The sequence below is a fragment of the Ovis canadensis genome, chromosome 4 (assembly GCF_042477335.2).
Source record: "Ovis canadensis isolate MfBH-ARS-UI-01 breed Bighorn chromosome 4, ARS-UI_OviCan_v2, whole genome shotgun sequence".
Classification (NCBI taxonomy): Eukaryota; Metazoa; Chordata; class Mammalia; order Artiodactyla; family Bovidae; genus Ovis; species Ovis canadensis.
This window is the reverse complement of record NC_091248.1, coordinates 121,578,643-121,606,136: the sequence shown is the minus strand read 5'-3', so window position 1 is coordinate 121,606,136 and position 27,494 is coordinate 121,578,643. Positions and strand designations below refer to the sequence as shown.

General features: G+C 48.9%; 1 protein-coding gene across 7 annotated transcripts; it reads left to right on the top strand.

The window, feature by feature from the left end:
• The first annotated feature begins 10,676 nt into the window (after nt 1-10,676).
• On the top strand, nt 10,677-27,066 carry TCAF2 (TRPM8 channel associated factor 2). 7 transcript variants are annotated; one of them, XR_011256781.1, is made up of 10 exons: nt 10,677-10,757; nt 13,417-13,482; nt 13,809-14,442; nt 17,728-18,713; nt 18,988-19,082; nt 20,377-20,590; nt 20,908-21,147; nt 21,265-21,441; nt 22,946-23,283; nt 26,340-27,066. XR_011256781.1 is itself a non-coding variant. In XM_069588634.1 (9 exons), exons 3-9 carry the CDS (start codon nt 13,820-13,822, stop codon nt 26,580-26,582), a joined length of 2,739 nt encoding a protein of 912 aa, XP_069444735.1. In that variant the 5' UTR covers nt 10,677-10,757; nt 13,417-13,482; nt 13,809-13,819; the 3' UTR covers nt 26,583-27,066. The 7 variants fall into 7 exon arrangements, 5 of the variants coding, with proteins under 5 accessions (XP_069444735.1, XP_069444734.1, XP_069444738.1 ...); XR_011256780.1 differs by having other exon boundaries at nt 10,682-10,761; XM_069588634.1 differs by lacking the exon at nt 21,265-21,441.
• Nucleotides 27,067-27,494: the final 428 nt, after the last annotated feature.

Genomic DNA, 27,494 nt, shown 5'->3' with positions numbered 1-27,494 from the left:
CGGCAGGACAAGTCTTCAGATAGTGAGATATTTTCAGGAACTGATTTTATGAGCCCAATTCTTGTATCTCCTCATCTCTAGAAAAGCACTAAAATCCTTTGTGATGATGCTTGTTTCTCGTGACTAGCAGAAGCTTCACGAGACCAGCAGAAGCTATCTACAAAAAATATGTGCTTGACTGCATGTACTTGCCCTTTGCCAGAATCACATATATTCTGTCCTTCCCCTCTACCTCTTTGGAACAGTCTCTCAGAGCTGTCTGAGATGCTGTCTCCCGGGCTGCAGTTCTCATATTGCTCCAAATAAAAACTTAAGTGAAAACTCTCAAGGTGTACATCTTTTTTTAGTCAATACACTGTAAGATGTAGACTAATTTAACCACTAACTGACAGTTAGAACTTACTGATTAGGTAATTCTGAGCTGCCTTTTGTTTAAAGAACAGGAATTTACTTCTCGTGGTTCTGGAGAGTAGAAGTCCAAGATCAAGGTCCTGGAAGGGTTCGGTTTCCCTGAGGACTCTATCTACAGCTGAGGGCCCTCACTTTCTCGCCATGATCTCACATGGTTTGTACTCCCTGTGAGAGCATTCCCAATGTCTCATCCTCTTCTCATGGGGACACCGGTCATACTGGATTAGGGATCCACCTCACTGGCCTCATTTTAATTCAGTCACCTCTTTAAAGACCTTCCCTCCAAATACAGTTACACTCTGAGGTACAGAGAATTGAGACTTCAACATGGAATTTTGGGGAGACACAATCCCACCCAAAACGAGAAGCGTTTCACAACATACTAAAGTATCAGCACTTCATTCCTGCTTGCCCCCACTCTCAAAGAATTTTTTTTTAAACTGCTTTAAAATGCTGAAATTATATTTTGGTAGAGATCCAAAGGGAAATAGACAAATAATACAGCATTATGTTGTTGTAGCCATGCATTCTGGGAAACAGACTCACTCAGAAGGACGATGCAGATAGTGGAGTGCAGTTGATTACACTGGCGGGCCCAAGGCAGAGTCTCCTCTTAGCCAAGGACCCCGACCAGTTTTTCTGAAAACCTTATATACCCTAAGTGTTCGTGCCCAAACCCATCTCCCCAAATTCCCTGAAACTAGTCTGAACAAAGGAAAAGAAAGATAGAATCAAAGTTAACCCGTGATTCATATGCCTTAAGCCTAGGTAGTTAACAGTGGACCCTTATCAATAGGCCTGTGGTCACACTCCAATAAGCATAATAGAACTTTTGATTCTATTCAGTTACACAGATAATTAGGGTTTTCTTTTAGGCAACAGAGAGTCTAGGTATGAGCCCTGGGGCTCTTCCATCTGGGTGGTCTGTTTTTCCAGTTGGTATGTCATTTCCATAGATAATGGGCATATAGCTCAAAGTCCACAGTCCAGCCCAAGATGGAGTCCTGCTTTCAAGACAGAGCCTGTTCTATTTCCTCCTTCATTCCCCGCCTCTCGGTGCTCTTAACTCATAGTATGAACATCATTCACAGGGATATATTGCACCCTGACTCTCCCACCGCCAATTTGGGAGAACGACATCAACCTCTGAGTTACAAAGTTCATAATACATTGTAAAATAAAGGGTCCACAAAGTAGAACTATCAAGGCAACTATAATAATGGTAAATATAGTTTTCCACCAATCACCCTTCACCCAAGATAGGACTGATGTCCAAAAAGGAAGATTATCATCAGACATAACTTTTACCTGACCTTTCATGTCATCTAGGGTGGCTGATATATTGCCAGATAAATCAGGAATATATACACAACATTCAACTTTAATTATAGCACAGGTCCCTCCTTGTGCTGACGCTATGGTCAGTCTCAAGATGATACCAGCAAGTCCTTGTAGCAGCAGTTGCTTGTAGAGCTTCATCTCTGTTTCTTCTTTAAGATGATCTTGGTTTCACGAGGATCAGTGGGGTCCTTTTGTGTAGTCCACTCGGTGTCCTCTGGGTCTGCATGGTATGCTTTCTTCAGCCTCGTGTGGTGGATCCAGGGAATGACACCTGCAACTTTAACTGCAGTAGGAGGGGTCAGAACAACAGTAGATGAACCCTTCCAATGTGGGGCCAAGGAGTCATGTTTCCAGCCCTTGACCACACCTGATCCCCGAACACAAATTCATGAATCTGTTCCCCAAGGGGGAACGGCATCCTTTCTTGTACAAACTTAGTTACCTGACTTATTACCTTACCCAGTTGTTCCATCTGCTGTGAAATCTCATCGTCCCTTACCTGAGGCAAATTTGTTGACACCTGTTTTACAATGGGAGGGGGCCTCCCATACACAACTTTGTATGGAGAATAGCCATGTGACCGTGGGGTCATCCTGAGTCTGAGCAGAGCCTTTGGAAGGAAGTCCACCCAGGAGCAGTCAGTCTCTATGATCCACTTGGAGAGGGTCTCTTTTAAGTGTCCAGTTGGTTCATTCCACCATTCCAGAACTCTGAGGCCTATATGCCGTATGTAATTTCCACTTGATATTTAGAGCTTTACACACCGGTTGAATTAAGTCGGGTACAAAGGCAGGGCCATTGTCTGATCCTATACTGGTTGGGAACACAATCTGGGGATTATTTCTCGAAGCAGACAGCGAGCCACTTCATTTGCTCTTCAGTTGGGGTGGGGAAGGCCTCTACCCATCCTGAGAAGGTACATACCATGAGTGTCAGCAGGGTTTAAAGTCCACTTAGACTGCCTTTTAACGGTATTCCTGGAGGTTTTTGTTCATGTCCCGGGGCAGCATTGCCCTTCCTCATTTTTGGTGGCCCTTTCTGCTTCAGCCAGCTGGTCTTGGGCCAGGGTATACTGTGGGAGAGTTAAAGTTAACTCAGGCATTTTTGAGAGTACACAGGTTCTGATAGATCCCCCACCAGCAGGCGCACATTTCTCAGCCACATGTTTTGAGGCTTTATCTGCTTGTTGGTTTCCCCCTGTTTGTGGGGTGTCTTCCTATTGGTGACCCCAACAATGCATCACTGCTACCTTTTCAGGTTCCCATACAGCATCTAATAGAGTGGAGATTTCTTCTTTGTTTTTAATATCCTTTCTGTTGGCTGTCAGGAGATCTTGCTCTTTATATAAAGCCCCGTGTACATGTAAAGTAGCAAAAGCATACGTGGAGTCTGTGTAAATGTTTGTCTTCTTGCCTTTTGAGAGCTGGAGGGCCCGGATTAGAGCACATAGTTCGGCCCGTTGAGCAGATCAGCGTGATGGCAGAGAGCTGGCCTCAGCGATGGCTTCTTCCGTGACGACTGCGCATCCCGACAGTCGTTGTCCTTGTTTCGCCAGGCTGGGGCCTTTGTGTACAGGCCCCACTCTGGGTCTGGGATTGGCTGGTCTCTCAAGTCAGGTCTGCTGGCAAAAACTCTTCTAGGATTTCCTTGCAATCGTGTGAGGGCCCACCTTCTCCCACAGGAAGGAGCGTGGCTGAATTCAGGGCCTGACAAGGCTCAGTAGTAACGTGGGGATTCTCACATAACAATCCCTGGTATTGAGTATTCCAGGATATTGACAGTCATTTATGGGGGTCCCCTCACAGGAGGTGGCAAGAATACACAAAAGAACTGTACAAAAAAAGATTTTCACAACCCAGATAATCATGATGATGTGATCACTCACTTAGAGCCAGACATCCTGGAATGCGAAGTCAAGTGGGCCTTGGAAAGCGTCGCTATGAACCAAGCTAGTGGAGGTGATGGAATTCCAGTTGAGCTATTTCAAATCCTCAAAGATGATGCTATGAAAGTGCTGCACTCAATATGCCAGCAAGTTTGGAAAACTCAGCAGTGGCCACAGGAGTGGAAAAGGTCAGTTTTCAATCCAATCCCAAAGAAAGGCAATGCCAAAGAATGCTCAAACTACCACACAATTGCACTCATCTCACATGCTAGTAAAGGAATGCTCAAAATTCTCCAAGCCAGAGAACCGTGTGAACCGTGAACTTCCTGATGTTCAAGCTGGTTTTAGAAAAGGCAGAGGAACCAGAGATCAAATTGCCAACATCCACTGGATCATGGAAAAAGCTAGAGAGTTCCAGAAAAACATCTATTTCTGCTTTATTGACTATGCCAAAGCCTTTGACTGTGTGGATCACAAGAAACTGTGGAAAATTCTGAAAGAGATGGGAATATCAGACCACCTGACCTGCCTCTTGAGAAATCTGTATGCAGGTCAGGAAGCAACAGTTAGAACTGGACATGGAACAACAGACTGGTTCCAAATAGGAAAAGGAGTACATCAAGGCTGTATATTGTCACCCTGCTTATTTAACTTCTATGCAGAGTACATCATGAGAAATGCTGGGCTGGAAGAAACACAAGCTGGAATCAAGATTGCCGGGAGAAATATCAATAACCTCAGATATGCAGATGACACCACCCTTATGGCAGAAAGTGAAGAGGAGCTAAAAAGCCTCTTGATGAAAGTGACAGTGGAGAGTGAAAAAGTTGGCCTAAAGCTCAACGTTCAGAAAACAAAGATCATGTCATCCGGTCCCATCACTCCATGGGAAATAGATGGAGAAACAGTGGAAACAGTGTCAGACTTTATTTTGGGGGGCTCCAAAATCACTGCAGATGGTGACTGCAGCCATAAAATTAAAAGACGCTTATTCCTTGGAAGAAAAGTTACGACCAACCTAGATAGCACGTTCAAAAGCAGAGACGTTACTTTGCCGACTAAGGTCCGTCTAGTCAAGGCTATGGTTTTTCCTGTGGCCATGTATGGATGTGAGAGTTGGACTGTGAAGAAGGCTGAGTGCCAAAGAATTGATGCTTTTGAACTGTGATGTTGGAGAAGACTCTTGAGAGTCCCTTGGTCTGCAAGGAGATCCAACCAGTCCATTCTGAAGATCAGCCCTGGGATTTCTTTGGAAGGAATGATGCTGAAGCTGAAACTCCAGTACTTTGGCCACCTCATGCGAAGAGTTGACTCATTTGAAAAGACTTTGATGCTGGGAGGGATTGGGAGCAGGAGGAGAAGGGGATGACAGAGGATGAGATGGCTGGATGGCATCACAGACTCGATGGACATGAGTCTGAGTGAACTCCAGGAGTTGGTGATGGACAGGGAGGCCTGGCGTGCTGCGATTCATGGGGTCGCAAAGATTCAGACACGACTGAGCCACTGAACTTAACCTCAGAGGAGAGTGTTGACCTCATGCGGGACTTTTACGATCAAATCTTGGCCCAGAGTCAGCTTGGTTGCCTCCTGGACCAGTAAGGCAACCACAGCAACTGTCCATAAGTGTCCTGGCCACCCAGTGGCAACACTATCTAGCAGTTTCAAGAGATAAGCCACGCGTCTGTCCGTGTCCCCATAGTCTGGTACTACACTCCCATAGCCACCTTGTCCTTTTCAGTCATGTGAAGAGTAAATGGCTTAGCAAGGTCTGGCAGGCCCAAGGTGGGTGCAGACGTCATTGTACCGGGATTGAGTTCTATTACCAGTGGGACTTGCTTTGCAAGCCTAGGGGGGTTTTCTTCCGCCCAGACCTCAGGGAATTGTTGAGTTAACTCTCTCTCTCGACTGTTTAGCCCATCCAGTTTCCATTTCAGGAGATTGTGCAACCTCCATTCATCTTGAGGGGTTCCCAAGAGGAAGAGTAAATAGGTGGTTGAGTCCACATGAAGAGTGGCTCTTTTGTGGGGAGGAAAGGTCATTGTGGCCCCAGTTTAGACAACAAGTCTCTTCCCAACAAAGGTACTGGGCATTTAGGGATGTATAAAAATTCATGAGTCCCTTGGTGTCCCCCCACCTGACATTTTCAGGGAAGGCTAGAGACACAAAGGCTGCATTTATCACCATCTGAAACCCAGCAGCCTCTGGATCTATAAAGTCGATCGGTCTTGCAGTCTTTTGTAGAACTCAGAGGGTGATTCACTTTCCCTTCGAATCACTTCAGAGGGTTTTGCCATACTCATAGGTTTTCAGGCTCTGCTCTTGAGGCCTTGTAAAATAGCCACCCGATACCTCTCCAGGTGCCCCTCCCTTCCTCCGTGTTACAGTTCCCACCGGGCCTCTCATCGAGGTGGCTGGTTCTGCCCACGGCTGCGGGTGTGCAGTACCCTCAGGTGCCGTTTCTCTTAACCATTTTCTGGCCTCTGTTAGGAGCCTGTGTCTTTCCTCAGTGCTAAAAAGGGAGACTAGTAGTTGGATTATGTCATCCCATGTAGGGTGGTGGGCTTGAAAAATAGTCTCCATTAGGCTAATCATGGCTTATGGCTCCCCCAAGTACAGTGGAGTGTGTCTCTGCCAGTTTAATATATCTGTACAGGAAAATGGCTGGTAATAATAGGCTACAGGGGGCTGATGGTAGTGCCCCATGCGTCCTGAACCGGAGGCTGTTGTAGCTCTCTGAGGGGCACCTGTAGTGGGGTTCTTTCCCCCTGTTCCTTGGTGGAGCGCAGCCTCTAATTTCTGTGTTTTCCTCCCCCTTCCCATCAGTACTCACGGGGAGAGGTGGATACAATCTAGGAGATCCAGCTGGGGTGGAATCCTGGGGGCGCTGGCCAGAGGTCTCCATCGCTGGGATCAGAGCCTGCCGAAACTGTGGCTCTATGATCTCCGCGAGAGCTGGTGGATGAGCAGCAGCTGCTGCAGGAACTTCACCTGGCCCTGGATCGGGCATTAAGGTGGCCTCTGGTCCTGGTGGTGCACTCACTGGGAGGCAGGCATGTCATCATCCAGTATGGGGGAGGGGGCAGGTCATCCCCGTCCAAATCCCGTAGAATTTCTTTTTTATCATCAGTCAATTTTTGTGCCATTAATATTTTTCCCTTTCCTTTCTGGATACAGAACCTTGTCCAAGTAGGAGGGTCTTGAGTTAACCCTAGCCGCAAGTCAATATATGGATATTGATCTGGGTGTCCTGACTCTCCTGTGACTACTGTATAGACTATTTCCACTATTTTTAAGTTCATGGTGTTCTCTGGTGGCCATCCTACTCCCATAGGGGGTCATTCAACCTCATAGAATATGTGGAGGCAGTTAGGTGTCATCTTCACCCCCATAGTCTCCTCTAAATCCCTTCTTTAAATTTTTAATCATGCACTCCGATACAGTTTCCTTTCCGATTCATTTCCCCCATCTTGCTTACCTTCTCGGACTGTCTTCTACTTTTCCTTCTTGTTCTGTCTATGAAGTTCTCGGTACCCTATGTACTTCTTATATTCCCCCTCAATGAAACACTTATATTGCCATTCCGTTTCCTTCCTAAATGGGGTGAAAAGAGCCTTACCTGCTAGATCCCAGAGGGAGAAGGGGGATCAGTGTGTCTTCACCTGCTGGTTGGCATGGTCAAACCAGAACATCACGTGGTCCAAGACTGTTTCTCCCTTAACTTTTAAAGTCCGATATGGCTTGGTGGGCTTGATCAGGTGTGGATGAAAAGACAAATGGGTTAAACATCCCACATCCCAGGCCGTCTCCGGAAAAGCTAATTCGTACTCATTAATGTATTCCCCTCCTTCAAGCCTGACAATTCCGAAGGGGTCAAGAATTTCACAGCAGATGGGACACCTCCTCGGGGAGGGCAGAATACAAGCACACAAAGAGCAAGTTTCTTCTAACAAGCCACTGGCGATTGCTTGGTAATAATTTTCCCCAAGACAGCGTGGACACCACCTCCTAAATGACATTCACAAATTTCCTTCCTAAGCCTTAACACACTCGTCAACCTGTGTACCAAGCGATCGCTGCCATCTGCCTATTCCAGGCTCCTGTGGGTCCGTGCCCCTTTCAGTCCCTCCCAGGGGGGTGATCAGGCCCCTTCTTCCACCCTGCCGGGTGGGTTCCTCCTCACCTGAGCGCTCAGTTCCCCTGCTGCGATCCACTACCTGCTAACACGAAAGGTCCAGGCATTGAGAAGCAGAATCCTTCCAGAAGGGCGAGGTACCTCCCCCTTCTAGAATATTCAAGTCACAAGGCCTCGGAGTAGTCCCAAATGGGACTTGTCTCCTCAAAGTGAGGAGTTTCCTGGCCAATGCACCAAATGATGCAGCCACGCATTCCAGGAAACAAACTCACTCAGAGGGACAGTGCAGATAGCGGAGTGCAGTTTATTACACCGGCGGGCCCAAGGCAGAGTCTCTTAGCCAAGGACCCCGACCAGTTTTTCTGAAAACCTTATATACCCTAAGTGTTCGTGCCCAAACCCATCTCCCCAAATTCCCTGAAACTAGTCTGAACAAAGGAAAAGAAAGATAGAATCAAAGTTAACCCGTGATTCATATGCCTTAAGCCTAGGTAGTTAACAGTGGACACTTATCAATAGGCCTGTGGTCACACCCCAAAAGCATAATAGAATTTATGATTCTATTTGGTTACACAGATAATTAGGGTATTATTTTAGGCAACAGAGAGTCTAGGTACGAGCCCTGGGGCTCTTCCATCCAGGGGGTCTGTTTTTCCAGTTGGTATGTCGTTTCCATAGATACTGGGCATATAGCTCAAAGTCCAAGATGGAGTCCTGCTTTCAAGATGGAGCCTGTTCTGTCTGTTTGCTCCCTCGATGTTAAAGAACAAAGAGTGAAAATGAAGTCAGTCAGCACTTACTTACCCAATGCGTACTGAAGGCCAGGAGGCAGGGTGGAGATGAGATTTGGAAAAGGGTCCACCAGTGACCTTGGGAAAGAAACGAAATGGTAGAATCAGAAGCTGGATTTCGAAGTTTGAACCTCCTCAGAGGTTAAAGCTTCTGCCTGCAATGCGGGAGACCTGGGTTTGATCCCTGGGTCGGGAAGATCCCCTGGAGAAGGAAATGGCAACCCACTCCAGTGTTCTTGCCTGGAGAATCCCATGGACAGAGGAGCCTGGTGGGCTACAATCCATGGGGGTTGCAAAGAGTCGAATTTCACTTTCACTTTCACTTTTGGCAAAGGAGAGGGTGACCTGCACTGAAGAAATGGCATGTTCTATACAGAGAGGCAAGAAATGGAGTTTAAGAGGAATGGCCACAGCAGATGTGGTACACATACACCATGGAATATCACTCCACCATTAAAAAGAATGAAATAATGCCATTTGCGACAACATGAATGGACCTAGAGAGTGTCATGAGTGAAGTAAGACAGAGAAGGAGAAGTATCTTATGACATCTCTTATATGTTGAATCTAAACCAAATGATACAAATGAACTTGCTTATAAGACAGAAAGAGACTCACAGACTTAGAGAACAAACTTATGGTTGCAGGGGAGGGGAAGGATGGGGGAAGGCTGGTGGGGGGATAGTTAGGGAGTTTGGGATGGGCACGTACACACTGCTATGTTTAAAATGGATAACCAACAAGGACCTACTGTATAGCACATGGAACTCTGCTCAATGTTATGTGGCAGCCTGGATGGGAGGGGAGTTTGGGGGAGAATGGATACATGCATACCTAATGGCTGAGTCCCTTGCCTGCGCACCTTAAGCTATCACAACATTGTCTGTTAATAGGCTATACCCTAAAAGAAAAACAAACAAACAAAAAATTTTAAGAAATGGAGTTTACCCAAGTGTATCTTTACCAAAGAAGAAGTTAGAGATAAATTTTTAAAATGAAAATACAAAAAATGGAACTGGATAGGAAGATACTGGAGGAGGTACCACCTGTTTTATAATGATTCGAGATCTGAGACAGAAGAGAATATGAGTGAAGTGTCAAGCACATGTGAAAATTCAATGAGGATATGACATTAACGGATGCTTTTAAGTAATTTTTGTAAACAGACAGTCATGATCCTTTAAGAAAAATAGACACATCCGGTAACTCCATAAACAGAGCAATGATTTACATGTATAACCAATGTTAGCCCCGAAGGAGAGACAGGTTATAAGATAGGGATCTAAAGTCCACGTCTTTATAATCACCCTCAACTACGCCCGCGTTGCCCCATCCCTACCGTCACTCTCTCCTTCTACAAACAAAACAAAACAAAACAAACAAACAACAAAAAATCCTTAAAAGTAAAAATAGTGTATCGACTGCGCAAAACGGCAAAATCAGGTTCCCAGCAAATCTGGGCCTCTTTAACCTTGATTTTGACCTTCCCACTCCTCTTGGGTAGAAATTCAAGCCGCAGCCCCTCTATCACCCCAGCTGGAGTGGACGTGTCTGCTGGTGTTAACAGGCACGTTTCCTTGCCAGCAAGCACATCTCTGGGCAACATTCCTGTCTACAGCCCCAGACGGTTCTGATGGAGCTCCATGGATCCCCGCGAATCCCTCCCGGCACGCGGTGCACGGCCGGAGACTGACCTCCAGGGGACAGGCCCTCAACGGAGGAGCAACCCGCTGGGGACGACGCGGAAGCCTCGGTTCTCGGGCGCCGCACCGGGGACTGGAGGGGAAGGGGCCCGGATCCACGCGGGGCCAAAGCCGACCCCCCGGGTCGTGGGTCACGGTGTTGTTGGCTTGTTCCCCCCGAGTCTGGCTTATTGGAGACTTGGCGTGTGCTTTCCTCATCAAACGTGACAGCAGCTTTGCGCAGCTCCCTCGCACACAGCAGGATCCCTCGTAGGGTCTGGGGAAGCGGGGGTTCTGACCCCCAGGCGTGTCCATGGTCAGGGCTGCCCATCCCCCGGAGCACCTCCCTGGGTGCGGCGGGCGGGGCGGGGCCGGGCCGCGGGGCGGAGGCTCCGGGAGGGACCCGCCCCTCCCCGGCCCGCCCCCCTCCCCGGGTCTACAAGTCTTTGCGCGCAGGAAGCGCCTCCTCAGCCGTGCCTGAGCCCTGGTCCGCTCCCCGAACCCGCCCCGCCGTACGTGAGTTCGCGGGTCCAAGCGCGTCAGTTGGGTGGGGTGGGTGGCTTCCGGCGGGGACCGAGGACCTGGGGAGACCGGTGCGCCGCCAGGTGCCAGATGCAGGCCGGAGATCGTTCCAGGCGGTGGGCAGTCGTGGTGTCTCTGGTCTCCTTAGGTTCACGTTCTGGTTTCCTCTCGCCCTTCCTTTCCCTATTTTCGTTTGTCTCGAAACGCTTTCCTCCTGCCTCTTTGCATTTCTGGGTCAAGAATTTGACAGAAGGTGTGTGGTTGTATGGGGGTGTGTTTGTGGGTGCGTGCGCATGCACGCGAACGCAGTGTCAGTTGTAGTCAGAGTTCTGAGAACGTCTTTTTTCTCATCTCCTGTGTCTTGTTTTGTTTTGTTTTTGTTGCTTTTCCTGTAAAACTAGGGAGGCTCGGATTCATGAAAGAGCTCACTTGTTTTGTCAGAGGCTTGACCTCAGACTTCCTGATCTCTCGCTGCGCTTTTCCATCCCAAACCCACAGACTGAAATCATTCACCCTCTGGCTTCGTACTCCAGCTGGGGACTGGTAGTTTTTTGTGAATTCACTTTCCTGCCGGCAATATTCAGAATAAGGCGATACATGGGTTGTTGTTGTTGTTGTTTAGTGTGTCCGACTTTTTGCAGCCCCATGGACTGTAGCCCACCAGGCTTCTCTGTCCATGGGATTTCCCAGGCAAGAATACTGGAGTGAGTTGCCATTCCCTTCTCCAAGGGGATCCCTGGATCAGGGCTCCAACCCAGGTCTCCCACATTGCAGGCTCGATCGTTACAATCTGAGCCAACAGAGAAGCCCCTCAGATGAGAAGGATCGTTAAAAAACAGAAAGAAAGAAAGGAGCTGGAGTTTTAAGAGGAATACTGGGCATACTTAAGGAGCCAACCCTTCTAGAGAATTGGTGGAGAAAGTGAAAGGAAAAAAAGTCTAGAATACTGTGGAAAGCCCAGATTCTGCAGGCTTAAAATCCAGGGGAAGGCACTCAGCTTTACCTGGGGAAGTGGATGAAACTGATGAGGACGAGCCGTGAGTAGCCTTGAGGAAGATTGTAGATGAGACTACGGGATGCATCTTAAGGACAGAAACCAGCTTGGTCTCCTCTGGATAGGAATGTATTGAAGGGAGTGGTATTTGATAAGTGGGAAAAACAAGGGCAAAATGGAGGTGGCTGACAGTGTATGGAAACAGGAGGGAGGAGATGCCTTGGAAGGGAAGGGCTTGGTGTTTGTCAGTTTCGGTGGTTTCCCAAAGCCAAGCCTGATAGAAGGACCTGAGCACAGGTAGTTTACTTGGGAAGTGAGCCCAGAACTGCACAGTGAGGACGTGGAGAGGAGGAAACCGGGAAGGACCCTGGTCCAGTAAGGAGGGACGTCTCGCTGAGCTGTTTACCGCTGTGGGCAGTTGGAGCCCGATTCCTGGGGTAACCCCTGAGGGGCTCCAGAGTGCACCTAGGATGGCTCTACCCCAGGGGAAGCTTGCCCCATATCAGCTCACCGCCACTTCAGGGCTGCCCCTGGACCCTTGCCCAGGTGAGAAGGTCTCCCAGTGCCCAGGAGAGTCCTCCAGGGCTGTTGCTGGGTGAGGTCTGGGCCACACAGCACACCTGCTACTTGGCTCTTGTCGCTTGGAGAGGCCAGAAAGCACGGCAAAGGGACAGACACTCGTGATTTCTGTTCTCCTTGCATACCTGACACTGGACATTTTTATCTGCATTCTCTTCTTCCAAAACAATCCTCCAAAGGATGTGTGTACTGTTCTCTTTATACAAATGGGAAGACCGGCGTATAAATAGTTTATCCAAGAGGAGCTGCTCTGAAGGGGAGAATGAACTCAGTTTTAGGCACACCAAATTTTCAAAGTCCTGGTAAACCTCAGACTGTTCCCCAAAGTAGGGGTGGGGAACTCCCTAGTGAGGGCAGACCCAGTAAACTGGGAGGTGTTTCCCAATCATTTAGTCAGAGCTACCAGAACAGCTTTTGTTTCTGCAAGGTCAACTGACCTTTTTGTCCAGAGAAATAATGTCCCAAGTCATCTCAGGTTAGCTCTCACTTTGATCGTCTTGCTCCTGAGGAATCCAGCCCCACCCTCACACCACTCAGGTTCTGCTCCTGCAGCCCCCATGGGGCTTCTCTCTGTTCAAAAGCTCCCAGAGGGAAGGCTGCGGGGAAGGGATAATTCGGAAGTTCTGAATGGATGTGTCCACACTGCATATTTAAAATGGATAAACAACTACTATAGGACACAGAGAACTCTGCCCAATGTTGTGTGGCAGCCTGGAGGGGTGGGGAGTTTGGGAGAGAATGGATACATGTATTTGTATGCTTGAGTTGCATTACCATCACTGTTTACCTGCAACTTATCAGGACCCTGTTAACCGACTCTACCACAATACAATGTAAAATAAAAAGTTAAAAAAAAAAAAGTGCTCGCTTACAGCATTTCAGGTCTCAACTTAAATCTCAGGTCTTAGCTTCAATGTCACTCTCTCATGTGGGCCTTTACTATAACCCCATCTAAAGTAATTTTCTGGTTGCTGGATATCACACCACTGTGTTTTATTTTCATCTAGCGATTATTAATGGCTGCATTTTATCTGCTTGTCTACCTAATTATTGTCCTTCCCCTTTTCAAATATTAGATTCGTGAAGCAGGGACCTTGTCTGCTGTGTTCCTTGCTGAACCCCCGGGCCTTCCACCACTCGGAGTACGTAACAAGTGGTTTTCATCTGAATGCATTATTTATGGATTTATTTATGGCTGCATAAGGTCTTAGCAGTGGCTTGTGGGATCCTCTCTACCAGCTCACTGTTGGGGCTCAAGGGTGGCTTATGGCCCTGCTGCATGTGGGATCTTAGTTCCCGGACCAGGGATCAAACCTGTGTCCCTTGGATTGCAAGGCAGATTCTTAACCACTGGAATACCAAGGCAGTCCCTGAATGCATTTAGTTTTCTTTCTTTTTCTTTTTTTTTGCCCCGCACATTTCTTCCTTTGTTCTGACCAAGCTGAGTCTTTGCTTTCACCTCCTGCAGCTCACTGAACCATGGCGACAACTCCTGCGGCTGCCTTTGAGGCCCTCATGGATGGAGTGACAAGCTGGGAGGTACCTGAAGACCCTGTTCCCAGTGAACTCCTTCTTATTGGAGAGGCCGCCTTCCCAGTGATGGTGAACGACAAAGGCCAGGTCCTCATTGCGGCCTCCTTCTACGGCCGAGGCCGCCTGGTGGTGGTGTCCCACGAGGGCTATCTGCTGGATGCCGGCCTGGCCCCGTTTCTTCTCAATGCGGTGCGCTGGCTCTCTCCCTCTCCTGGGGCGCCTGTTGGTGTGCACCCATCCCTGGCATCACTAGCACACATCCTGGAGGGCTCCGGGGCGGAGGCACAGGTTCACCCAGAACCAGCAGAACCCCTGGAGGTTTACTGCATCAGTGCCTACGATGACACCATGACTGCGGAGCTGATCCAGTTTGTGAAACGTGGTGGGGGCTTGCTCATCGGGGGCCAGGCCTGGTACTGGGCCAGTCAGCACGGTAGTGACAAGGTGCTGTCCAAGTTCCCAGGGAACCAGGTGACCAGTGTGGCCGGAGTGTACTTCACTGACACCTATGGGGACAAAGGCTGCTTCAAGGTCTCCAAGAAGGTGCCCAAGATCCCTCTCCAGGTCAGGTGAGTGGTGTTTCCCTACCGGGAGTCTGATGCGTGTCCACAATAAATCTGATCCTCCTCATCAGTGAGCTTCCACTTTAATACACATGATTTTCTACTTCTTCTCAGAACCTCCACATAGAAAGGAAAAGACAATGGTAATGCACTGAGGCCCAGGAAGGGCTGAGTTCTCACTTTTCCTGCCGTCTGTGGCCAGAGCAACAATTAATCTGTTAGAAGACTCACTCGTCAGTCTGTCTGATGCCTGGGTTAGGCGGGGTGGGGGCTTCGCGGGTGGCTCAGTGGTAGAGGCTGGAGCTATGCTAGGCCTGTTCAGCAGGAGAGCTGGGAGTCCTGGTGGAGGGATGTCTGATGGGAACTGGAGCCCAAGAGAAGACACAGGCCAGAGACACAGCTCGAGGGAGACAAGTACCTTGGCTCCTTCCTGCCTCCAGGCTTGGCTGGTGGGCTGAACTGGAGTGAGGAGAGAAGACAGGAGTCGAGATTCCGTGATCAAATACTTTTAAGGATGGGTGTTGCCCTTAGGGAGCTGTACAGGGCTAGGAAAGGAAAGATTAGAGGAGGTCAGAAGTTTGGGATATTTATGGTTTTGTGTAACTCGTTAAATCAGTGGCTCACTGTGCATGGCCACAGGTAACAGAAACCACGCTGCGCTGGACGGATCTGGTAGTTTATTTCTCTTGTGTAACAAAGTCCAGGCAGATAATCAGGACTGTGGATTAACTCCCTGCTCTATGATAACCCAGGTTCATTCATGCATATTCATTCACTCCCTCTCTTGCCCTCCCTTTCTCTCTCCCTCCCAGTCTCCCTCTATCGCTGTCTCTCTTCCCCTTTACCACTTCCGTGACCCACATCCCTCCCTATGATACGCTTCACGTTTATCCTTATGACTAAAAGATTGCTACTACTAATTTTGGCAATATAACTACACCCCAGCAAGAATAAGCTATAATGAATGTACCTGCTGCATACATCGCTTTTAATGCAGATAGTAATATGTTTTCTGGGAGCCCTGACTATCTGACTTCTGTTATGTTTCAGAAATTAGCTAACCTGGCCAACTCTAGCTGCCAGAGGGCCTGAAGGGCTGAATATTTTTAAATGGGCACTGGCACCTCTGAAGAAGTCAAGATTCTGCTGTAAGGAAGGGCATGTTGTTCAGTTGCCAAGTTGTGTCTGACTCTTTGCAACCCCACGGACCGCAGCACACGTGGCTCCTCTGTCCTCCACTATCTCCCAGAGTTTGCTCAAATTCACGTCTATTGAGTTGATGATGCTATCTAACCATCTCATTTTCTGCCACCCCCTTCTCCTTTTGCAATCAATTTTTCCCAGCATCAGGGTCTTTTCCAATGAGTTGACCCTTCGCATCAGGTGGCCAAAGTATTGAAGTTCAGCATCAGTCCTTCCAGTAAATATTCAGGGTTGACTTGTTTAGGAATGACTTGTTTGATCTTGACTGGAAATCAGACCAGGCAAGGAAGGGCAGACACATATTTAGAAAGCAGTTAGCAGTGTCCTCAGCTCCAAGGCCTGGCACACTTAAACTTGGTTCCCTCTGAAAGGGTTGGGAGGTGATGAGTTATTCAGAGAACCAGGGTGGATCCGATTCATCCCAACTTCTCTTTAAGTCTGAGGGACAAACAGGTAAATCTCACCAACTAATTCCTCTTAATAGTTCCGAAGGACTCCTATCCAGCAAACTAAACCTGTTTTCTTGTTTTTCTTCATCTCCGCCTACATTTTTCATCTTGGCCACGGAATCTGAAGTACCTTTTGTCTTGTTTATGTTTTGAAAACATAACCAGAAGGTACCATTATCACATCAAAAAAGAAGTAATAATTTCTTAATGTCATTATCCATTTCCATAATTGTCTTATTTTTTCACAGTTTTTTGAATTGATCTTTTATTAAAACCCAAATATTTTGATAGCTTGATATGACTTCTATGTCTTATATAATACTGAGTTTTCTTTGCAGTTCTTTTTATCTCTTGCTGTTTTTTTTCTTAAGGAAACTAGGTGCTTTATCCTGAACAGTTTCCCCATAATATAGAATGTGTTTCCTTCAAAAGAGTCTGCATTTTGCTGACTGAATCCCTGTGGTGAAGTTGAATAAATTCCTTTGTTCCCTATATTTCTTGTAAATTAGAAGTTTGATCTAGATTCTACAGCAGAGATTGGCAAACTATGGCATGTGAGTCAGCCCCCTGTGTGTGTTCAGTTCAGTCACTCAGTTGTGTCCAAATTTTTGCAATCCCATGTACTGCAGCACGCCAGGCTTCCCTGCCCATCACCAACTCCCGGAGCTCGCTCAAACTCATGTTCATCAAGCCAGTGATGCCATCCAACCATCTCATCCTCTGTCATCCCCTTCTCCTCCTGTGTTCAGTCTTTCCCAGCATCAGGGTCTTTGCCAATGAGTCAGCTCTTCACATCAGGTAGCCAAGGTATTGGAGTTTCAGCTTCAGCATCAGTCCTTCCAGTGAATATTCAGGACTGATCTCCTTTAGGATGGACTGGTTGGATCTCCTTGCAGTCCAAGGGACTCTTAAGAGTCTTCTCCAACACCACAGTTCAAAAGCATCAATTCTTCGGCAGTCAGCTTTCTTTTTCTCAGTAACAAGTAGTAAATGCAGTCATCACATTTAAGTGACACTTTTTAAAAAGAGTGCATGCTAAGTCACATCAGTCGTGTCTGGCTCTTTGTGATCCTATGGACTATAGCCCGCCAGGCTCCTCTGTCCATTGGATTCTTCAGGCAAGAATACTGGAGTGGGTGGCCATGCCCTCCTGCAGGCATGGCAGGATTTTGACCCAAGGATTGAACCCCTATCTCCTATTTCTCCTGCATTGGCAGGTGGGTTCTTTACCACTAGCACCACCTGGGAAGCCCTTTAAAAAGAGTGTATAAATCTTCAGGTGTAGTGTGAAGAGTTTCCTTGTAGCACATTCCTAGATCAGAGCTAGCATGTAGAGAGAGGGATTTGATGTTCTGTACTGCCTTCTTTACAGAAATGTTACTCTGAAGAATAGATGTACTTTTTAACTTCATTCATTTCTATGTTCAATAATAAACCTACCTCAGAGGTACTCTGAGTTCAGTTCCAGACCACTGCAATAAAATGAGTCACACGAGTGACTCAAATCGCCAGTGTCATTAATGAGAGTGAGAAAATTGGTGTGAACCGTGTAACCTCTGTACCCCTCCAGATTTCTGTATTCAGTGAGCTGGTCTCAGTGGTTCCCCATCTGAGTGCAGGCGCTTTGTTCCTTTTCCAGATGTGGGGAGGACCTCAGGAAGGATCAGCAGCAGCTCCTGGAAGGGATCTCAGAGCTCGACATCGGGACAAGGGGACTCCCCTCGCAGCTGCTGGTGCACGGGGCCTTGGCCTTCCCCTTGGGCTTAGATGCCTCTCTCCGCTGCTTCCTGGCAGCTGCCCGCTATGGCCAGGGCCGGGTGGTCCTGGCTGCCCATGAGGGCATGCTCTTTGCTCCCAGTTTGGAACGCTTTTTACTCAACGCTGTGCGCTGGCTGGCCAAAGGCCAGACAGGCAAAGTTGGGGTGAACACCAGTCTAGACAAACTGCACACCCTGCTGGTGGAGCGTGGTCTTGAGTGCAGTCTTGAGCCCCATCTGACAAGTGACGTGTCCATCTACTGCTGTACAGCTTACAGCGACAAGGAGGCTAAGCAGCTGCAGGAGTTTGTGGCCGAGGGCGGGGGCTTGCTGATTGGGGGCCACGCCTGGTGGTGGGCCTCCCAGAACCCTGGCCGCTCCACATTGGCTGATTTCCCCGGTAACGTCATACTGAACAGCTTTGGCCTCAGCATCCTACCTTGGACCTTGGCCCCGGGCTGTTTCCCGGTCCCTTCCGCCGACAGCCTGAACTACCACTTCCGCAAGGCGCTGTCTGAATTCCAGGCTAACTTGAACCTCGAGGGTGGCAACTTGGAGAAGAACTGGCTGTCAAAACTGAGAGTGGATGGAGCCGCCTTCCTCCAGATTCCCGCAGAGGGGGTCCCTGCCTATGCCTCCCTGCACCGGCTCCTGAGGAAGCAGTTGCGTCTTTCGGGATTACCGGCTGTGAGCCCGGAGAATCCGGTGGCCAGTGACTCCTGTGAGGCGGTGGTGCTCTGCCTGGCCACGGAGCTGGCACGCTCTGGCACTGACTGCTCAGAGCTGGCACAGGAGCTTGGAGCCTGGTCCTGTGGCTCCAATCTCTGCCCATCAGAGCACACTGTGGAGATTGATGCATGCAACCCAAGTAGGCCACCAGGGGCCTGGCCGGGGACAGGAAGGGGGCTCGTGGGCTCCGTGGGATCTTGTAGGGGCCGAAGGTTCGGTGGGCCAGTTCCTTTCTCCATCACGCACTTTCAAGGAGATGGGAGTGGGGTTCTGCTCTGGGCTTAGGTGGGCTTCAGGCAGGAAGCATGGATGAACTGAGGTGTGCAGGGAAGGGCGGTACCTCTGGGAGGTGCTGCGGGGCACCAAGCAGGGGAAGAACTCAGCCTTTGCTGACTGTGCCTTTTGTCACCCAGGCGATGATACTTGGATGAGTACAGGGCTTTACCTCCCAAACGGACAACTTACAGAAGTCTCCTTGTGCGAAGCTGCAGCTTGCACCGGCCTGAAAGTAAGGCTCAGACCCCCGCCACTGCCTCATGCTTTCATTCTCATCCAGCTCACTGCTCTTCTACCAGAGTGCAGGAGGGCATCGTCCCACCCACATTACGGATGAAGCAGCTAAGTTTCTGGGAGCCTAAGGGAGTACCTCCCTGGAGAAGGAAATGGCTACCCGCTCCCAGTAGTCTGGCCTGGAAAAATCCCATGGACACAGAGGAGCCTGGCGGGCTGCAGTCCATGGGGTCACAGAGAGGAGGACCCAACTGAGTGCTTGTGTAGAGCTCTTCACTTCAGACCCAGTCCTCGAAGACAAGCCCTCAGCTCTCCAGCTTCCGACAGGAATGTGGGGGAAAGGACACCGCACATATGCTGAACCACAGGCATTTCCCCGGCATGGCCTCTCTGGGTTTTACATCTTTACCTTCATCCCTAAAGGGTGTGCACAGCCCCATCACTCACAAAAATAGACCATGATGCCAAATTAAAATTGCTCCTGCCTCAATTCTGAGGGTCACTTCCTACCACGGTTAAGGTCTCTTGGGGGTCAGTCTCCCTTCTCACGCTCACTTGCAGTAACCCCGAGAAAAGCAGTCCCAGGCCTCCAGGAGAGACGCACTCAATCTGTCTGAGCAGGAAGGGAGGCCGGGATGACCCCTCATCCCGTGTCCCACTGTGTCTGGATGGCCTCCTGTCTGTGCACGAAGGGCGGCCAAGGATTCCCTCTGCCTTATTTCTGGCATCAGAACCACCTCAGGGGCTTGATCCCTGGTGTAGGAGCCCAGGTTCGGTCTGGAATAGAGGCACCAGGAGCTGCTAGTCAGTATCAGCCTCAGGGTTATGTCTGATCTGCCTGATGCTGGTCCACTGTGGTGGTAGTGGTTTAGTCGCTAAATCCTATCCGACTCTTTGCGACCCCATGGACTGCAGCCTGCCAGGCTCCTCTGTCCCTGGGATTTTCCAGGCAACAATATTAGAGTGGCTTGCCATTTCCTTCTCCAGGGGATCTTCCCAACCCAGGGATCGAACCCGGGTGTCCTGCTCTGCAGGCAGAGTCTTTACTGACGGAGCTACCAGGGAAGTCAGTCCACTGTAGAGCTGTTTAAATCCCTAGAAATACGATTCCACATGCCGTTCAGTGCATATGACTTTTTGAGTGCCACCATCTCATGGTTTGCATGCACCACTTACAGAAAGGGGAAACTGGAGTTTTCTCAGAACCTTCCATCACACAGTCCCACACACAACCCCGCACCCACAGCCCAGGGAACCAGCCCCACCCACGCATGGTGCAATCGCCTTTCCAGTTACAGATTGGCTGCCACACCGATGACTTGATGAGTGCCAGCAAGCTGTCTCGAGCCCCTGTGGTGACTCACCAGTGCTGTATGGACAGAACCGAACAATCGGTCTCCAACCTCTGGGGCGGCCTTCTCTATGTCATTGTGCCCACGGGCTGTAACCTGGGGCCCATGTCCATCACCATCAAGAGGGCTGTGCCTGCCCCGTATTACAAGCTGGGTGAGTGGACTGGACATGGAGGGCAGGAGGAGAGCGGGGGCTGCTGTGTAGTTGTGGGCTGGTTGCCAAGGAGCGGAGGTGAAGGATTGGTGGACAGGAGAAGGGACTGCTGGAGATGGCAGTGGAGGCAGGAGTGAGAAATCCCTGTGTCCATGGAGACTTCAGGGCAGAACAGAGGGGAGGGTCTGGGGGCCTGTCCTTCTCTGTGCAGCACGTAGACATGCATGGTAATCGTCCCTTATTTCAGTGTCCTCCTCCTGGTCAGCTCAAGGAAGGTGGAGGAAGTGGGTGACAGGTTCCGTGATGTTTATTCCCAGGTGAGACATCGCTGGAGGCGTGGAGGAGCTGTATTCAGGAGAGCCCGGCTCCCTGGGGAGAGCTGGCGACAGACAACATCATCTTGACGGTACCGACTGCAGACCTGCGGACCCTGGAGGACCCAGAGCCCTTGCTCCGCCTCTGGGACGAGATGATGGAGGCTATAGCCAGGTTGGCGGCCCAGCCCTTCCCTTTCCGCCGTCCTGAGAGGATTGTTGCTGATGTGCAGATCTCAGCCGGTAGGTGCTCCAGAGGGATGGATGCTCCTAGCGGGTAGACACCTTTTCGTTACTATTTTGCATTTCTTGGGGCCTGTTGTTTTCTTTCTTTCATTCTTCCTTCCTTCCTTTCTGTAGTGTCCTTGTCTGGTTTTGGTATCAGAGTGATGACAGCCTCCTAGAATGGTTTTGGGTGGATTCTGTCCGCTTCGGTCTTTTGGGAGTTTGAGAAGGATCGGTATAAATTCTACTGTGTTTGTTGGGTAGAGTTCCTCAGTGAAGCCATCCAGTCCTGGACTTCTTGTTTGTACAGAGGTATTTTTCTATATATCGATTCTGTTTCACTTCTAGTGAGTGAGTGATCTGTTCAAATTATCTGTTTCTTCTTAACGCAGTTTGCACAGGCTGTGTGTTTCTAGAAACTGGTCCAAGAAACTTGTCCATTTCTTCTTGTCCAGTTTGTTGGCATGTAACTTCATAGTGTTCTCTTAGGATTTTTTGTATCTCTGTGGTATTTCTCCTCTTTCATTTGTTACTTTGTTTACTTGGGTCCACTTGCTCTTCTTGTGAGCCTGGCCAGAGTTTGTTGACTGTCCTTTCAAAAAACCAGCTCTTGGCTTTATTGATCTTTTCCATTGTTTTTTGACTCTCTATTTTAGTTATTTTTTGCCTGATCTTTGTTATTGCTTCCTTTCTGCTGACTTTTATTTTGCCTTTTAAAATATCCAATATGTGTAAGGCATAATTTTACGGGTAAAGTAAGGGGAGAAAAATACACTGAAGACATGGAGATGAAAGGATGTTTACATGCAAAAAGGTAAATCATGTTCACCTACAGGGTAAGAATTCACAGAGGGATGGAACAGTCTCAGAAAAACTGGTACTAGGACTTCAAGATGCTGGTGAGGATTGTTTCAAGGAGAAGTTAATACCTCTGAGATATCTCCTTCAACCATAATTCAGATTTGCAATGAAAAGAGAGGGTAAAAAGATTTATACTAAGTATTTAGTGGTTTAGAGAAAAGGCAATGGCACCTCACTCCAGTACTCTTGCCTGGAAAAATCCCATGGATGGAGGAGCCTGGTGGGCTGCAGTTCATGGGGTCACTAAGAGTCGGACCCGACTGAGCGACGTCACTTTCACTTTTCACTTTCACTTTCCTCCATTGGAGAATGAAATGGCAACCCACTCTAGTGTTCTTGCCTGGAGAATCCCAGGGACTGGGGAGCCTGGTGGGCTGCCATCTATGGGGTTGCACAGAGTTGGACATGACTTAAGTGACTTAGCAGCAGCAGCAGCAGAGAAAAGAAGGACATCTTTTGCTTTAAAAAAGGGGGAAAATATTCAAAAAATTCCTTTGGCCATATTTGTAATCTTTTAACAAAGGGCAAGATTTTCATTGTTAAAAAGCATTGTTGAATTTGGACAACAGTGGTTTCTACAAGAGAAGGAGTAACACTGCCTAGCCTCAAGGATCTCAGATTCGGATACAAGACTTAACGGTACAGACGGGCATGCAAAGGAAACTCACATGAAGGGAAGCACTGAATTAGGGTGGGCATGGCTATGTAAAGAATTAACACTCTTTGGGGCCAGAGAAAGCAGGAGGCGTAACTCCAGAGTGGAAGTATGGGAAGGAGGCTGAGCACTCTTTGGACCAAGTCATGGGGGCATCAGCTTTCTAAGTCAGCAGGGAGATTCCGGAATTAGCGGGTACAGGCAGGATGGTGAGGAAAAGTTACCCAGTGGAGAGGAAGGAAGGGAGATGGGTTTGGGTGGACCCCCGCCCCGTGCCTCATTCTGCCTTTGCGTTCCCAGGCTGGATGCACTCGGGCTACCCCATCATGTGCCACCTGGAGTCGGTGCAGGAGCTCATCAATGAGAAACTCATCAGAACCAAGGGTCTCTGGGGCCCCGTGCACGAGCTGGGCCACAACCAGCAGCGGGAGGAGTGGGAGCTCCCCCCACACACCACCGAGGCCACCTGCAACCTGTGGTCGGTGTACGTGCACGAGACGGTCCTGGGTATCCCCAGGGCTCAGGCCCACCCCGCTCTGAGCCCTCCAGAACGGGAGAATAGGATCAAAACACACCTGGAGAAGGGAGCCCCCCTGTGCGACTGGGAAGTATGGACAGCTCTGGAAACATATCTGCAGGTACTGATCAGAAATTCAGGGAGATGGGTGCCCCCAGACCCTGCATCACGGGGCATCCCAGATCCCGGGAGCTCGCCAAGTCCTTTCCACCCCCACCAGCCTGCCCACCACCTTCCCTGGCTGCGTGGTGGTGCCTCTCAGGTCAAATATCGCTAAAATGCAGATAATGACACCTGCCCCACTCACCTCCTGTGCTTTTGTATATGTAAGAGAAAATGACAACTATTATGAGAAAAAAATAACTAGAGAGACATACAGTCTCTGGGTATATCGGGCAAGAGCAGACATTTTGGGTAAGTGACTTGGGACTGAGTCACATCTCTCCCACTCGCTGGCTTATCCTTTGTCCCCTAATGAGTGCCTTGGAAATGGTGATTGTCTTGCTTTGTTTTCTGGGGTTTTATGGGGTTGAGTGAGTGTTGCACCCCTTCATAGTGTTAGGGGCAACTACATCACAAGAAGACCTCTTAGGAGGTAACTGTCACCGAAATTGTCAGGTTTCCACTTGAACCCAAAGTGTCTTCAGAATGAATAAGTAAATAACCAACCCAACAGAAGAATACCAAAGTCTCGAACTGAGTTGATTTCCTGTGAGATAAGCAGAAATCCCTTTCCCCTCTCCCATCTTGCTTTGAAATTTAATATTTTCAAGCTGTGAAAGCCACGCCCCAGTCAGATCTCCTGCCCTGTCTGTTATGACCCTCTAAATAATGGTCATGGCTCACATTTCACAGCCACACTGAGTCAGAGAGTCTAAGCATCCTGACCAACATCACACATTTAAATGATGGGCCCAGAACCTATGGTCAGGAGTGACAAGCCGAGGCTTTTGCACTTCCAACACCTCGCTTTGATTTTTCTTTTTTCATTCATTTTCTGAAGATCTGAGTGAGAGACAGCCCCAGTCAATGAGATAACTGCATTGCATCAGATCTGGATTCTTCTAGAGCCAGTCTGAGGGTTGCAGGGAAACAGACCCCACATGGTGGTTGGCCCTGAAGTGTAAGGCAAAGCCTTCATTCCTCTCTACTTGCTGACCCACTCACCACGAGTATCATTCTGCAAAAGCTCTGGGGAGACCGCTCATCCTGGAGTCCAAGGCTTGGTCTCAGGACAGATGGGTACCTTCTGTTTTCTCAACCTGCGGGAGGTCTTCTCCCCCTCCTTCCTCCTGCTGTTGCCTTAGTGCAGATCCTCAGCATCCTCCTCTCTGCTCCCAAAGCCTCTTAAGTTTTTCCCCCATCTTGCTTCAACCGCCTTCAATCCACCTTCCACACCAGCTCCAAAATAATCTGAATATTCTGTGGTTACGTCCCTCAAGCATGCTCCTTCACATTCAGAAGGAAGGGGAAACACTTCAGTGGGTGTCGAAGGCCGGTCATCATCAGACCTTCACCAACACCTCCAGCTCCCACTTGCCCACCTCCTTGATTATCCTGCAGTTTACGGAGCTGCTTCCCACTAGGAACGCATTTGCCGATTCGGCTTCTATGTCCCCCCGCTTCCCTCCTGCAGCTGAAACGTGCTGAACGTCTTGTCTGTTTCCTGTCACATCACCTGTCCGAACTTGGCTCTCTTGCCCTCTTCTCCCGACATCATCTCCTGGACAAGCCAACCTCTTTTGTAATTTGTTATACGTCTGTCTCTCCGGTTGACCAGGGACCTCCGGAAGGACAAGAGCCCTAATCATTTTTGCCTAGTGCAGTACCTGACACACTGCAGATGTTTCATAATGTTATATGTGTAATCATATGTTCAGTGTGGTGATATATTAATAGAGATGAGCAGGAGGACTCACAAGGCCACATCAGTGAGGACACAGCCGTGAGATCACAGGGAAGCTGATCAAAGTGCACCTGTCCTTGTGGTTTCATACCCCAGACTCAGAGGATTCTCCTCCATAAAAGGAGGAGATCTTGGAAACCCCAAGATCGCTGCTAGCTCTAAATTTCTATGAAAAGTGAAAGTGAAGTCGCTCAGTCATCTTCGACCCTTTGCAACCCCATGGACTGTAGCCCACCAGGCTCCCCTGTCCATGAGATTCTCTAGCAAGAATACTGGAGTGGGTTGCCATTTCCTTCTCCAGGGGATCTTCCCAACCCAGGGACCGAACTCAGGTCTCCCACATTGCAGGCAGACCCTTTACTGTCTGAGCCATCAGGGAATCAAAAATTTCTATAATCTTAGCAAATAAGAGCTTCTTACCCATGGCTTTCAGGTAGGTTCTTCCCTATGAAGTATAAGTCACTCACATGTTGAACCACTTGTGACATTCCTGCTAATTTCTTGTTTTGTTCCAAAGGCAGTGTCCCGTAGAGAAAAACAGTAGCCATGAAAATAGTCACAGGTCTGAGATGGCTTGAAAAAAAAAGAGAAAAAAAAAAAGATTTTATTATGTCTGAAAGATATTGTAAGTTCCCAGATTTGGGGACCGAATTCCATCTCAGTCAAGCTCAAATCTGTCTGATGCCTAAGTCAAGAAAACACTTAGAAAAAAAAAAGAAAACACTTAGGAACTGAGAATACTACTTCTTTTTAATTAAAGAAATTTCAGATAACAGAGATAACTGTCATTTGTTGAGGATTTACCTCTTTTCGGCAATTAGGTTCCTTGTGTAGCCCCCTACTAGATTCAAAGGGTACAGGGTTTGTGACCAAAAAGTGGAATGAGCCAACACAATCGTGTTTATGATCAGAAGTAAGATGGGGAGACAGGGGCAAGTAAAGAAGCAAAGCTAACAATGGCTTCCCAGGTGGTGCAGGTGGTAAAGAACCCATTGCCAAAGCGGGAGACGGAAGAGATGCGAGTTCGATCCCTGGGTCAGGAAGATCCCCTGGAGAAGGAAATGGCAACCCACTCCAGTATTCTTGCCTGGAGAATCCCGTGGACGGGGGAGCCTGGTGGGCTACAGTCCATGGAATGGCAAAGAGTTGGACACAACTGAAATGACTTAACACACACACAGAAATCACAGGAAATGAGATACACTCGTGAACACGTATGCTGCAGTATTTCACAGACTTACACCTCATTCTGCCCCTTCCTCCTTTTCCAGCTCCAGGAGGCCTTTGGGTGGGAGCCGTTCACCCAGCTCTTTGCTGAGTACCAGACCCTCTCTGACATCCCCAGGGACAACCTTGGCAAGATGAACCTGTGGGTGAGGAAGTTCTCTGAAAAGGTGCAGAAGAACCTGGCTCCGTTCTTTGAGGCCTGGGGCTGGCCTGTCGAGGAGGAAGTGGCTTCCAGCCTGGCCTGTCTGCCTGAGTGGGAAGAAAACCCCATGAGAGTGTACATCTAGACTGTGACGTCAGCAGTGGGCACCCAGCAGTGTGTGTGTGGAACGGGGGGACCACTCGCCCACTCCCCCTCCCTGTGTTTCTCGCCAGTGCGCCCTGAGCCTGAATCCTTCTTTGCCGCCTGTCCTCAGGAAGTCCTTTAAGATGCTAAGACAAAATGAAACCAGCTTTCTCAGGAAAACCCCACCGTGCTTCTTTTCTTGAATCACTGCCTCTATGCTCACTGCCACCCAAACCTTGCTGTCTTCACCATCCTCGCCCTCCTGCAGAGGATGTTTCTTTGAGTTTCTGCGAGCTCTTGGCTTCTATTTATGACCAATAATTTTAAAGACTCTGGATTGCATTGTAATCTGATATCACTCCCTCACCCCAGCTGGCCCTGAACAAACCTCTTATCTCCAGCTCTCAGAAGTTTTCTGATTGTAAGAGATTTGCTCTAATGGAGATGGCTGTGAACCAGCTTTGGTTCTATGGAAAGTCACTCAACCCTCTGTGTGTCTGGATTCTTATTCATGACATGGGGATAAAAAACATGTCTGATCACCACCTGTGTGCACATAAGGGAGCTCTCAAGCCCAGTTTTGTGAGGACAAGCTGCAAACTGAATCTCCCTTCAGGGTCTACCTCCTTGAGGTTAGCAGTCAGTCCCTGAGTGAGAGTATTTAGTGAACATGAGGGTTGTGCCCAGATGTGGTATCAAATGATAGTCTTCAAGATCCTAGCCCATCCTAAGCGTCCTTTCTCCTGCCTCTGGAAGGATGTTGGGGTAGAACTTCACCCCAGGAATGGTGTAAACTCAAATGGGATGGTGTGAACTCAAGCTGGAGGTTACAGCACTGGTGGGGTTTGGTTTTCTTGGTTAGTTTCATCTCCGAGTCCTTTTGCTCCAGCCAAAGGTGAAAGTCACTCTGGCA